Source organism: Hetaerina americana, unplaced genomic scaffold (assembly GCF_022747635.1).
Source record: "Hetaerina americana unplaced genomic scaffold, ioHetAmer1.1.p SCAF_8, whole genome shotgun sequence".
Taxonomy (NCBI): domain Eukaryota; kingdom Metazoa; phylum Arthropoda; class Insecta; order Odonata; family Calopterygidae; genus Hetaerina; species Hetaerina americana.
This window is the reverse complement of record NW_027287427.1, coordinates 73,146,023-73,159,699: the sequence shown is the minus strand read 5'-3', so window position 1 is coordinate 73,159,699 and position 13,677 is coordinate 73,146,023. Positions and strand designations below refer to the sequence as shown.

General features: G+C 38.8%; 1 protein-coding gene across 1 annotated transcript in view; it reads left to right on the top strand.

Annotated features, from left to right (window-relative positions):
- The first annotated feature begins 765 nt into the window (after window positions 1-765).
- The window catches only part of LOC139698140 (uncharacterized), a 30,420-nt gene continuing 17,508 nt past the window's right edge, over window positions 766-13,677 (top strand). Inside the window, exons 1-4 of the mRNA XM_071597064.1 lie at window positions 766-915; window positions 3,754-3,961; window positions 6,107-6,289; window positions 12,282-12,435. Of these exons, the coding sequence (XP_071453165.1) occupies window positions 766-915; window positions 3,754-3,961; window positions 6,107-6,289; window positions 12,282-12,435 (695 nt within the window). The remainder of the gene's footprint in view (window positions 916-3,753; window positions 3,962-6,106; window positions 6,290-12,281; window positions 12,436-13,677) is intronic.

The window sequence follows — 13,677 nt, the reverse complement described above, 5'->3', positions numbered from 1 at the left end:
GATAATGTAAACATTTTTAATTTACACATACACAGTTCAAACTAGTAAACAACTTTTATGAAAATAGTTTTTATCATACTTTATTTGATTTTTTTAAAACGATACGAATGAAAGGTAACTAATTTAGTACCTCCACTCTTATCGGCGATTCTGTTTATAAGGTATTAACATGGCGACTTCTGCCAAAAGCGACCAACTCATTCATTACATTGCAATAAATAATAGAAATAATACCTGTTAATTTAATTACTGTTTGACATTATTTGGATTTTATAACCCAGTTTTTGCCTTGAAGTCGCTATCTGACATGAGGAAATACGTCACATTCCTGTTTTATTTAAGTTCCTTTCACCTTAGTTGGAACCTAATTGCAAAGATGAAAAATAGAGTTCGGGAATGCGCCATTAATCGTTTCAACATGATGAATAAAACATTTTGATTGAATAAAAAATTACTCTTTAGTCCTGGATATGGGAATTTTAAAAACTTAAAGTGTCATTAACGAGACCACGACCAGATTCCATAGAAAAAAACATTTTCAATTGTAATACCTCTTAGGAAAACTGAGGAGGGAAGGTTCATATTTTTTTAGCGTGAGTAATCGACGTATAGATATATCTAGTAACCTAAGCTACCAACTGTAAGCTTCAAAGTATCCTTTTCGAAGTAATTTCATGCATGGAACTTAATTTGTGAATAAAACATGAAGATGGATCTGAAGGGGAATGGACGTGTTTTACATTTCACCCTGAAAGGTCCTCTAAGATGACGATGACTGGGAAGGAGGAGCACGTCTTCAGATCGTCGTTCGCCGACATGGTGAAGGAGATTGTGGTACCCAACGTCTCCTATCCGACGTTCGCATTCGACTGCATACGGAAAAACTTGAAGTTCCTGGGTGACAGAGCTGCCGCGGTGAGTCCTTGACCTTAACAGTTAACAGGGAAGGCGTACTAGGCAATCAAGGTCTATGGTATTTCGTGGTCCATGATAACCCCGTCGGAAAAATATGTACCACTGTGGAAGTCCAGCCCCTCTATCACCTTTTTGTAGGTTAATGCAAAAAAATGAACGTCGACAGGGTACCTGAAAGCTTCTGCTAGGGTTTGGTAGGGGGTGAATCAGTACCAAGTATGCAACATCAAAAATTAATTTTGTCTCAATATTAGTCCCGATATATATTTAAAATGAACAACCCCATAGTGCCAAAATTTGTCATGTGTGTTTTTCCAGGTCTTGTCTTCGCTTGCGGCTTCACAGGGACCAGCTTGAGTAGACGTGGTCTAGCCGTCCAGAATTTTAGCCCAAAACACTTGACATTGGGTACACTCCGAAACTCAACACCAGTACCCCCAGTACTGTAAGTTCGTTTTGAAATCGATTTGCGGTACCGTTCGGTTATGGTTTATAACATAATAGTGGTGACTTGTCTTACCGCCGAGTACCACTTCCGTTACTACTGCCCACTATCATACACTTTTTCGGTAAAGGCACGAGCAGGAAATTCAGAATATGGTGACCGTGGTAACACTCTAGCCAATAAAAAGAATCGTGTAATATTTCTTAACATTCAAGTTCTGCGGTTCGTACCAGTTGGTTAAACAAAAATGAAAATAATATGGGTCTCAGTATTTAAGCGTCGGCTCCTTAATTTTACGAAGAATATTAAAATCATTGTTTCAATAATAATCTGAGTAATAACTTCTTCGTGCGATGCATAAAATAGTAAATAAGAGTGTATGGTCCTACAAACATCTGGTGTCATCAAATAACAAGAGGACACTCACAATGAATAGACGAATAGAAATAGAAAAGATTATGCCCCACCCATAAGTACGTTTTTATTACCAATTCATGCATCGCAAAAACTCCCTTTTACAATAGTAAATTTCCTCTAAATTGCCGTATAACGATATATATTTACGAATATATGCCACGTGTCAAAATTATCTTTCTTTGAAGGAAAATAATGCCGCCATATAAGCATTGAATATCCCAACGTCTTCATCCGATCCCAACACGTTTATTCTTTCTAAACTATGCTCTAAACAACCAAACTAACGATTGTATCCGATATTTCTAATTTAAAATGGGAAATGAGTTGATCTACAAAAATGCTCCCGTGAAGTAAAAGAATAAAATTCAGACGAGTAATGATACAATTTTTCATACTTAATTCCCAAAGACAAGTACTCATGCGTGTACTTTGCTATCACCATTATACGTTATATCTAAGTATTTACACGATGATGCAAATATATCAGCTAATAATTTATGAATATGCAAATATTTTCGTGTTCCCCTATTAACAAAATGAAACTTTGAAGTAAATGGTTAAAGCAAGCCTTTTCTGCGAATGCAAAATAATTATTATTACTAACCTTGAGTAGAATCGAATTAAAAAATAGTAATAAATTATTTTTTGCGTACATAACTTATGCGGTGTTAAAATTAATAAATTTTTCATTCATCCCCCAGGCTTGTTAAGAATAGTCATTGCCATAGTCATATTTTCCCACGGAAAGAGGATCAGTACCGCGGATCTCTACTGTCGAGTATTCCAAACTATCTATTCACGCTGCTACGGTGACAGTTTTGCGTTCCATACTAAGGCAGTACTGGCGGCATAAGCGGTTAATTTCAGGACGTACCCTTAGGTAAGCCTCGACAGCGACGAAATATTGACGTCAAGGCTGCGGCAAATTCTTAACATCAAATGCACAAGAATTGGCAATTGTCAACGCGATGAGGTTATAATATCGGTATTGCCAAAGAATGACAATTTCGAGGCATTACCTAATGAGCCCTCTCCCAATACATTATGTTAATTCAATGAATCGGCCTGCTACGTTATCAAACCTCTGCTCACTTCGTCGGGTCGATGTTCCACAGGGATTCCCAAGTTGAATAATTTCATTAGGGAGAAAATAATCAACCAATTTATCCGCCATTTTATGTCACGCCAACCGGGTGATTTCCAAGAAACATGATTGCAATATTTTTTAGACAATCACTGTTTTTTATAGAGAAATCATAATTCAAGTTTTATTTTCAATGCCCACTTGTGAAACGTCATAATTACGTAACTTCTCCAGAGAACCCAAGTTCCTATGAATACTAGTTTTACAATATAGTGACCAAGCAAGGCCTCCGAAGTGAAAATCATAGCCGCAGATGGGGCCATTAACACTCACTATTGTCCCGAGACCCCGATATCATATGGCAGTCGTACATATTGAACCACGACGTTGTTTCCTCGCGCCATTTCAGCGAACGCCGGTTGTAATGAAAATAGTAACATAAAATACATTAGCTTAGGGCGTGGAGAATAAAATTGGCGTAGAATTTGATTTAGCTTGAATAAGCGTGAATAAGACCAAATAAATGTATTCCTTATTCCTACTTTTTGTAATCAGCGTCGTCTGAAAATAATCTAAGTTTGCTGCTAACGTGGGAGCTTGCTCAGTATATACGGGCAAAGCCATGGGTCTCAGTGCACTGGAGGTGTTTCCGAGCAAATTTCTCCGGCGCGGCGGCGTTAAATTGCGGTAGTTAATGTGCTCATTAGATGATAATTAATTGATAAATTAATTTCCTCAATTCAACTTCAACCTAGCAGACATGCGACGGGATCATGATGCCACCCGAAAGAAAAAAAAAGACGAAGCGAGACAGCGCGTCTCTGTTGTACTTGTAGTTTTCTCCATGATTCTGCACTGGGTGTCACTTTTCGAAAGATTCCGTTCCCAACAGGTGGACGCCGTGCGGGGGCAGCACCTACTGTACAAGGACGTGGAGCCTCTGGCCGTTCGTTTCGCAAGCGCCCTGACCAGGAAAGGCTTTGAGAAGGGGGATGTAATGTTCTACGTCACATACAACGCAGCCCTGCTCTTCGCCCTGCAGTTCGGCGTGTGGCTGTGCGGGGGCGCCGTCAAGGGCTGCTTCCAGAAGGAGGACGCGGGTGAGAAAGGACGCTATTGGGGGAGATCCTTTAAATTACGAAAGGCTTTTGGGGCGCGGGGCAAGGGATGTGCCATCTCATAACATTCCCTCATGGCGATTAGGAGTGGTGGATATATACGAGGTGTGGCATTTAAATAACCCGTCTGGTGCAACAAAACATTTCATTTATCATCAATTGCATTAGAAAGTTTATCGCCTTTAATTTACTCTCCTTGTCGATCCCTACAACGCTCCACACGATCTTTCCATTGTCCAAAGCAGTGCTGGAAGTCCGTTTATGTCAGCTTGTTGAATACCTCCGTCGCTTTTGATTTCACTGATTCCACATTGCTAAATCTTGTTACCTTAAACTGCGATTTGACCTGATAACATAAAAAAAGTTACGGGGGGCCAGATCTGGCGAGTGTGGTGGGTGTTCCAACACGGCGACGCCGTATTTCGCAAAGAACGCCTTCATAGACAAGGGGAAATGGGCATAGTAAGTGGGATCATGCTTGAGGTTTAATATTTCAGACATTGTTTATGAGTTTTAATTATCTCTTGTCACCAAAGAATATATTGTTGAAATTCTCTACGATTAAACTGTCACTTAAGATATATTTAACACTTATCAACCCTTTACAAGTGTTTCTAAACATTTTTTTCATCTCACTCTATGTATTCTGTTCAAATAAATTAGAAAAAATAAGTAGACATTCTACGCAGTGTAACTTCATTTTATTTGAACCAGCACCTCATTGATGTAATCAGTGCGTAATCGCAATAAAAAACTCTTTCGTCAAACTTAAAAGTACTTTTTCTATTTTTCTTACAGAGGTGTCTTTGGAATATTTTTAATAGTGCCGACCGATAGCGCGTAAGTTCTGGAATGGAGATGGAATCCATGTCTCATCGGATCCTTATTACGGGGTGCAGGGGAAAGTAATATACAGCGGGTGGAAATAGAGCCAGCAAGGGGTGGAAATAAAAATGAATAAAAAGGTAGGAAGAAGCATAGTAAACCTCGAGCAAGCGGATGATGAAATAATTTTAGTATAAGTAAAAGCTGAACCAAGTAATTCGGACATTGTTCAGGCATAATGTTGATACCGCTATGCAATCATAGGGAGGAAGGAGTTGATAGGGTATGCAATCAGTTATAGGAAATAATCGCAGGTATCCCTGGGGGCAAAACATTTGACAGTGGTGGTAGATTGGAGCGCGATGGGAGGCAAAGGAAGATATATGGTAGCGTTGTAAGTGACTGCAATTTGAGACTGTCAGGAATTAATAAGGGAAAAACCATGTGAACAATGAGGGATAAGTCAGGAAAATTATTCATTGTACCATAGTAGATTCAAGGGAGATGATATAAATATTTATGAGAATTACATGGTAAACAGCTGACAAAGAAAGAGAATATGATGCCGTTGAAGATAGCCTAGGTCTAGGGCTACTTGATGGTGAGATATAAAGGGCATTAAGGGAATTGAAATAAAATAAGGCCGTGGGGATTGACAAAGTTCCCGCGAAACTACTTAAAGGTTCACCAAAAGGTGAAAGGAAGAGTTTTTATGAACAACTTTAACATTTGAGTTAGGAATTGGCCGAAAGATTTAGTCAGATCAGATTAGTGTGATCAGTGTGTCTCTTATTCCAAAAAAGGAAAGGCAGCCATTTGATAGGGCTACAGAACGATAGTTTTTCATTCCTTTCGCTGTTAATGTGCTTATTAAGATTATCAATTGGGTAATGGGGAGCAGAGCAAATGATTACCTAGGGGATGATAATTTTCGGTCCAAGAATATTATAGCTGTTTTTTAACTTACTTATTCATACTAGGTTCAAAACACTTCCTAGATAGGTAAACTCTTTAACCTTATGGATCTCATGGATAAGTCGCCTATCCCACCAATTTACTCCTATTTTCTACAATAAATTCATTATTCTTCCAAACTCACTCTATTAAATGCTTCCTCAAAATTTACGAAGCGGAGAAATACATCTTGATTGTATTCTATGCTCCTCTCTATTAGTGGCCAAATTACTTCTCATGGCATCGTGCGTACCTCTCCCCCCTTTCTTAACCCAAATAGATCATCCCCTTAGTAATTTTTTCTCATGCTCCTTGATGAAACTTGAATGATGAACTTTCCATCTCTAGATGAAATGGAGAGGCAGATGATGGAGGTGAAATGCAGATTCATTCTTTGCGAGCCAGAAACAGCTGAGTTGGTCAAGGCAGCGGCTGGACGCCTGGGCTGGCCGGTCCACTACTTGTCCATCGACGGCGCCGTGGAAGGGGCCTCATCCGTCGAGGTAATGGCCTCCGCGGACGACGGATCAGGTGAGTGGAGTCTCTGAAAATCACTAACGTTCCCATTTATCGTCGTAATATTTCGCCTAGCATACTCGATGACCAATCCTCGAAGTCATTCAAGACTATGCATGGACTAATTACGCTATGCAATTGAATAATTACACTATTTATCATTTGACACATTTAGACGTTCTGGGGTTATTTCCCTCCATCTTTACTGTTCAACTTAACCTTTTTATTTCCCGAGAACATTCTTATACTTATGAATGATTTAATGGTTTCACGGTAGGTTTAGAAAATTTCCACTCATGTCACTGTATTTGAATGGTCGTAGCGACAGTAAAACCACACAAAAGGCTATTACAAATAGCTTGCGAACGGTTATTGTCTTTCGTCCGATAACGCACGTGAGTTTAAGATAAGCCACTACCCATTGTGTTCCGCCCGCTGTGATATTGGTGATAGTCCAGAGGCGCGTTCGAAACGACGCAAATCCTTGCGACACGGATGTATCAACAAGCTGCATAGATTTCAGGATGTTAGTTTTCATTTCGTGTTTCAAACCTTCGAAAAATCCCATTATTAGCTTGAGAAATGTTATATTAAATGGTACGTGGTTGAAACCTACCTTAGCCTATCAAATCAACCTTTGGGCTGATTACAATACAACAATTTCCGATTGTAAAAATTTATTCGCCTTGACCGGGATTGATTTTTACACTAAAATTGTTGCATCGTAATGCGGATGACTCCGTTCTATCGCTCCGTACTATCGAGGTTTCTCCCGCAGTTTCTTGAAATTTGTCTTCGTGCGGATTACATGGAGGTAATGACATAAGAGGACGTTTTAAACAATTAATTAGATTAATCATTTTAATGTTAAAATTTTAAATGTCTGATACATTAGATGCATAGTCAAACATCCATGGACAACCCATTCTAACTACTCGACTTACTTTCGACTTTGCCTGAAAACGGCGAGGTCGTTCATAAAATAGCTTGGGTATTGGATAAACAGTTTACTAAAGGGCTGGAGACAATAGCGTAAGAGCACTAATCAGAGGGACTATTAAAACTTTTGGACACACATTTGATATTATACACGCTATTTAAATTGACTGATCACAATTATATTTGAGTGCTGTATTTTCTGAAGCGCAGTGTGTTGACATAGATTCTACCAGCATCGTGGGGATTAATCTTAGTGTTGATTTAAATATTTCGATGAATTAAAACTTATTAAGCGAGATTTTTCTGCATATTTCTGAGATATTCAAATGTATAAATAATTCATATTCAGTTATTAATTTAAATATATTAATTATGCTCCATCACGAATGCTTCATTGATTAGTACGTTCTACTGACGCATTAGCTCTATCTTATGGATGAAATATTTTTCTTGATAGGCCCGGAATTCCCAAGTTCGCAAGAAATAGTAAATGCAGAGAGGGAAATGGTGAAGAATGGATCATTCTAGGCGGTTTGGAAAATAAAGCAATCACACAACAACTTTAACTGCTACTGTTACACAACAGTTGAAACACGTAGGAAGGTTATTTAAATAATTCCTCAAGTTCTATTTCATCTTAATTAGTCCACGACCCCTTTACTGTTATTTTACGAGGGCTGCCAAGAAAATAACTTACATTTCGGCCTAGCATGGCGGTGGATAGGGCTAGAGCCACCATCTTGTTGACTAAACTTCCCTGCACTCAGTAACGCATCCTGCTGTGGTAGTGTGCAGACTTGGCTTTTTCTATATTGCTAACTGCTAACTATTAAAATGTGCGCTGCGATAGAGAATCACACGAGTTGTGAAGTGCGATCTGTGACTAGGTTTTTACTGCAAAAAAAACACAAGCCAATTGAAATTCATTGGTAATTATGTAGAGTGCACGGAGACGGGATAATGGTTGGCGGCGGAGCGAGGCAGTGGTTTTGGTTTAAAAATGGCCGCACCAATATTCATGACGAGGACCAGGGTGGTCGGCCTAGCCTTGTGGCAGATGAACTGACGGATGGCCAGTTCTTTGACATCATGGATATTTGCCCCTTCAATCTTAAACTAACAATACCACTGACGCATAAAACTGTCGCTTTTCACTTAGTTGGTGCACAGCACAAATTTCCCGATGATTCTCAGCAACTTTCAAGTTTATTGCCTGTAAAAACCTTATCATTGAACGAATTTTGCATTTGACGGAATTTCCATTGGGATTGTTCATTTTTACTCGCTACTGTAAGCAAATGATATGTGATGCGGCCTTCCAAACACGGCAGATCGAGGCATACTTCTCTAGCGCGTGTGTGTGTGTCAACATAGCAAACTTTCAGCTCCCCCCACTGCACGCAAACGGAGGTTACTTTCTGGACCGCCCTCGTGCCAAAACGCACCCGAGGCAACAGCCACACACCGATTCTATCGCAACTACCCCCCGTTTTGCCTCAGACCCCCTTCCCAATAGGGTTGGCAAGGCCCACTTTGGGAATCACTGGATTAGAGACTTGGTTACCGACCTAAGGGTTCCGTATTTATTTACTCGCACTTTTTCAACCATTCCATTTCAAATCCAAACGGTGGTCACTATAGGTTCCTGATGGAGCTACGAGGCAATACAGGGGAAGGGAATAACTACTCCCTGTTACCCTTGATGTCCCTCGGCATTTAACACGCCTTTTAACGGGCGTGGAAGGTCATATTCTAGATCAGTATAGATAGATGGCGGTTGCCATAGGCCAGGTATAGGCGTAAAGTAAGGAAAAATTCCGAGCTGAAATATCACGTGGCATATGGCAAATAGTAGCGGCGTTTGGAAACTAAGTATCCACGTGATCAAAAATTCTTTTGTTAGTGGAAAGATACGATTTAAGGAGATCACATACATTAACATTCCAACTTCTTTCAAGCGTCTATAAACTTAACATCATCAATCCCTGAACTTTTCCTTAATTAATTGTGCATTTCTCTAATAGTCGTTATTTTTCACGTACTGTCTTGGATGACAATTAGTCTACAAAATATTGATTTCAAAGATTTTTAATTTTAAAATAATCCATTAAAATGCAATTATATTGTATGCTTTGCCTCAGATACAGTATGTTTTACCGTATGCACTTTTCCTCGGTACTTACCCTTTAGAATAGCATTTGTGTCAACGGTTGAGGAATAAGAGTAATTTTTTCATTATCATTGCTTGATTGAAGGGTATAAATCGTACAAGTACGTTAATATTTTATTTTTTATAGTTCTTTTGAGCAATTTTTTCAACGAAGATAAAAATACCATGGTTATACAAGACCTCAGTGCTTAAAAAATAATTAATACAAGTATTCACATTTTGAATCAACGAAATAAGGAAATACAAAATATCATTGATAATCATAAGAGCGGATTATAAGAAACAAAGAGTTTATTTATCATTGCTTACTGACCTTAGGTATAATAATACATTATCTAACTTAAGATAGGTATTTTTTTGCTCCAGCGGGTAGTTTGTTTCAACATATTTACACAATATGTTAACAGTCAGTCCTGTTCAAATAACTTATATTATGCATTAGTTATTACATAATTTTAGCCCACTCACGAAAAAAGGATTTATGACCTCCTGTATTACATTGTGTGTTTAAAATAATTTTAACAACTCCAAAAAGCTACCTCACTGTTCTTCCCTGAACAGAAAGAGGTATATATATATATATATATATATATATATATATATATATATATATATATATATATATATATATATATAATGGGCTGACACAATATAACACAAATAGAATAGAATAGCAACATTTAAAAGGACACTCACACGGTAAATTGTTCGAGCTTTCGGCCCTCTCAGAGGCCTTCTTCAAGAGAGACTGAAAATATGCTGTTGCTTTGGAGAGGGGAAAGAGGTATGGGCGGGGAGGGGAGGTGTGGAGGGTTCTCCTCCCAAAAATACACAAACCCAACATCCCCTGTCGTCCTATAGTTTCCAGTTACAATTCTCCCACCGAAAGAATCTCCGCATTCCTTGACCACCACCTACAACCACTTGTACTCTCCTTGCCCTCCTTCACGAAAGACACATACCACTTCCTCAACCGTCTAAATTCCGTCTCTATTCCCTCCACACCCAACCTACTTATGGCCACCATCGACGTTACCTCACTTTACACTTCTATTCCCCATGCAGAAGGTTTATCCTTCCTCCGGCATTATCTTTCTCTACGCCCCCTACCCCAGCGCCCCTCGACGGAATTTCTCCTCAATCTTGCCACTTTCATCCTAACTAAAAATGCATTCGCTTTCCAAAATTGTTTTTACCTACAGACAAAAGGCACAGCGATGGGAACGAGGATGGCACCATCATACGCCAATCTCTTCATGGGCCATCTCGAAGAGACTTTCCTGTCACAGCAACCCTTTCAACCTCTTTTCTGGGTCCGCTACATAGACGATATTTTTATTCTCTGGACACATGGCTCTGATTCTCTCAACAATTTCTTATCCGCCTTAAATTCATCTTTCACTGTTAAATTCACCTCTTCCATTTCAGACTCCACCATCACCTTTCTTGACACAGACATCTCACTTCAAAACAACAAATTCACTACTTCAGTACACATCAAAACCACTAACCATCAGCAATACCTACACCACACTAGCTGTCATCCTCAACACACGAAACGCTCGATTCCTAACTCTCTTTCTATCCGCGGACACCGAATTTGCAACACCACAGCCACTCTCAACAAATACCTTGCCAATCTACATCTTGCACTCCTCAAACGCGGTTACCCAGAAAAGTTACTACAAAATAAAATCCACCGTTCCACCCGACCACACACACCACACAATAACAAGCCCACATCTGTCGCAGGACTCAACCTTTGCACCACCTATTACCCCGGATCACACAGACTGAAAACCCTCCTTAAAGAACTGTTTCCAATTTTACATGACAATGACGCGACCTCATCCTTACTACCCCAATGCCCATCTATCGCATACAGACGACCCGCCAATCTCAAAAACCTTCTGAGATCCACCAACCCTTTGGCGCCCCAATTATCCAACCCAATTATCCGTGTGAGTGTCCTTTTAAATGTTGCTATTCTATTCTATTTGTGTTATATTGTGTCAGCCCATTATTGTGCCGCTCGTGTGAGTTTTTCCGTACAATCGTTATATATATATATATATATATATATATATATATATATATATGTAGACACGCATACATAAAGTCATAATATATCTTATATGTGTATGTTACATAGGATTGGAAAATGCTGAATTTTTATTGTTTACGCCGTTTTATTTTCAAAAATACTGACTTCTTTATTTTTGTAACATTAAATTTACTAGCTCTTCAACGTGAGTGCTGTCTATTTTTGTCTATATGCACAACAAAAGCAATATATAATCGCTTAATAATTCCGTTGAATCCCTTCGTGCTTGTGGTTTTTGTAGTTTGCTCTGACTCCTGAATTTTCTAATATGTAGGATTGTGCGGCATTTATGCTATTATATTTAAAGTTTGCTCAGTCACATGAGCAAAGTTTAGTTTTGGTTGAGTTATACCACTAAAAGACGTTATCTCTAATCCCATGGACTCGTTTTAGACTGGTACCGGTTCACTAGATTACAAACAAGCTGCCTTCACATGCGAAGAAATTATATAATTAGGATATTTCGATTAAATTAGCATTTGTTTTGTTTGATCTAATTACAGTATGATAATTAGTCAACGTCATGCACCACAACACAAGTTCAGTAGTGAGGATAAAGTTCACCAGCCCCGTAGTAGTTTTTGATTTGTCTGGTCAGCTGGTGCATTCGGGTCGAATCATACTTCATGGTTTTTGGCGCAGTCTACTTGAATTTGACTAGCGCAGTTGTTGGTCACTCTTCGAAGACCACCTGGTGCCTTGATGCCATCATAACAGAGTCCTGTTGTACGGTCTTGGGAACCAAATTTCAGGAGCCACGTCTGATTTTTATTATTTTTTCGTGGCGATTGCAGCGTACAACAAAGACGTGCCCATTGATCCGGAGGAAGATATCCTGCTCATCCCGAGCACCAGTGGCAGTACTGGTTCCCCGAAAGGCGCCTTGCACACGCACCGGAACCTTGTCATTCTACAGGCCAGCCTGGGAGCACCATTAGATCTAGAAAGGTACTTTCCCTATAGAGTTTCATCGTAACATCACACACGTGTGATTAGTTTACTATTATTATTAATAATAGTATTACCGTTTAAGGTAAACTTTTGATGGGCACAGGGATTATTCATCGCTACAATTGAAGTACTGCTGATCACGCCCCTTAACACACTGGCACCCTACGTCACAAAAATCGTTTTAAACTTCACATACTCTCCACCTCTTTTTATTCTGTCCAGCGTTACAATAATTTTCCTCCTTTTTACCTCGCCTACCTAATCTAGAATACAGTATATTCCAAGAAGTCAAAGACAAGATACTTTTCCACACTTAGTATACACTTTAAATAGTTTGGAAAAGTACAATGTCTGTTACTTCTTTGTATTCATACTTCATCACTTCCACAAATGTATACCTTAAACTTTTAAGTATATAGCAGTCTTCAAAACTCTTTCATTTTTAATGTTAGTGGCTTCTAAAGCAAACAGTTTTCACTCACCTTTTAATGAATTAACAAGAATTGTATCACCTCATGTCAGTGTATATTATTAACCATAGCCATATGCAGTGCGTATATTAGTAACACAAAATATTTATTTGTTTAGAAATAATTTATTATTTATCAACTTATTTCGTAATTTTTTCCTTTTAAAATATTTTCTACTCTTTTCGTCTTCATCGTATGTATCTTGTTGTTTAATTAAATAACATTGTAAATGATAAATAACTAAATTCAATTTTCATATATTTTCAAGGATGATCCGAATTTTAATCTATTTTAACATTTGAAAGATTTTTTGACATCACTTACATGTGGACTGTACTAAACCTACAGGGACCTTCTAAAGAGATTAAATCTACTGAATCATTTTTATGCAGGCAGATTCTAACGGTAGCATTCGGTCCGATTCAGCCGTCATCGTGCTTTTTTATAAAATCTAAGCCAATGAAACCCACTTACTTTGTTTCCTCTTTCCAATTACTGAAGTAATGTGAGGGTAAATGCGATTATCCATACAAAGAGGAATGTGACTGACCATTCATTGACCTGAGGATATTCTAAATTTTCCAAAGGGAAAAACTCTCTCGTGTATTGCTACCGCGACCTCTGTATTTTTGCTCACAAGGAAGTGGTGCACTCTCTCCAGTATCTGGACGCTAAGCGGCATCCCTTTAGCTAGAGTAGTGGCTAACATCAAATTGCACCCGGCAAGGGGTCTGTGCTATTCCATTCAGTAAGGGTTGAGCGCTCAGTG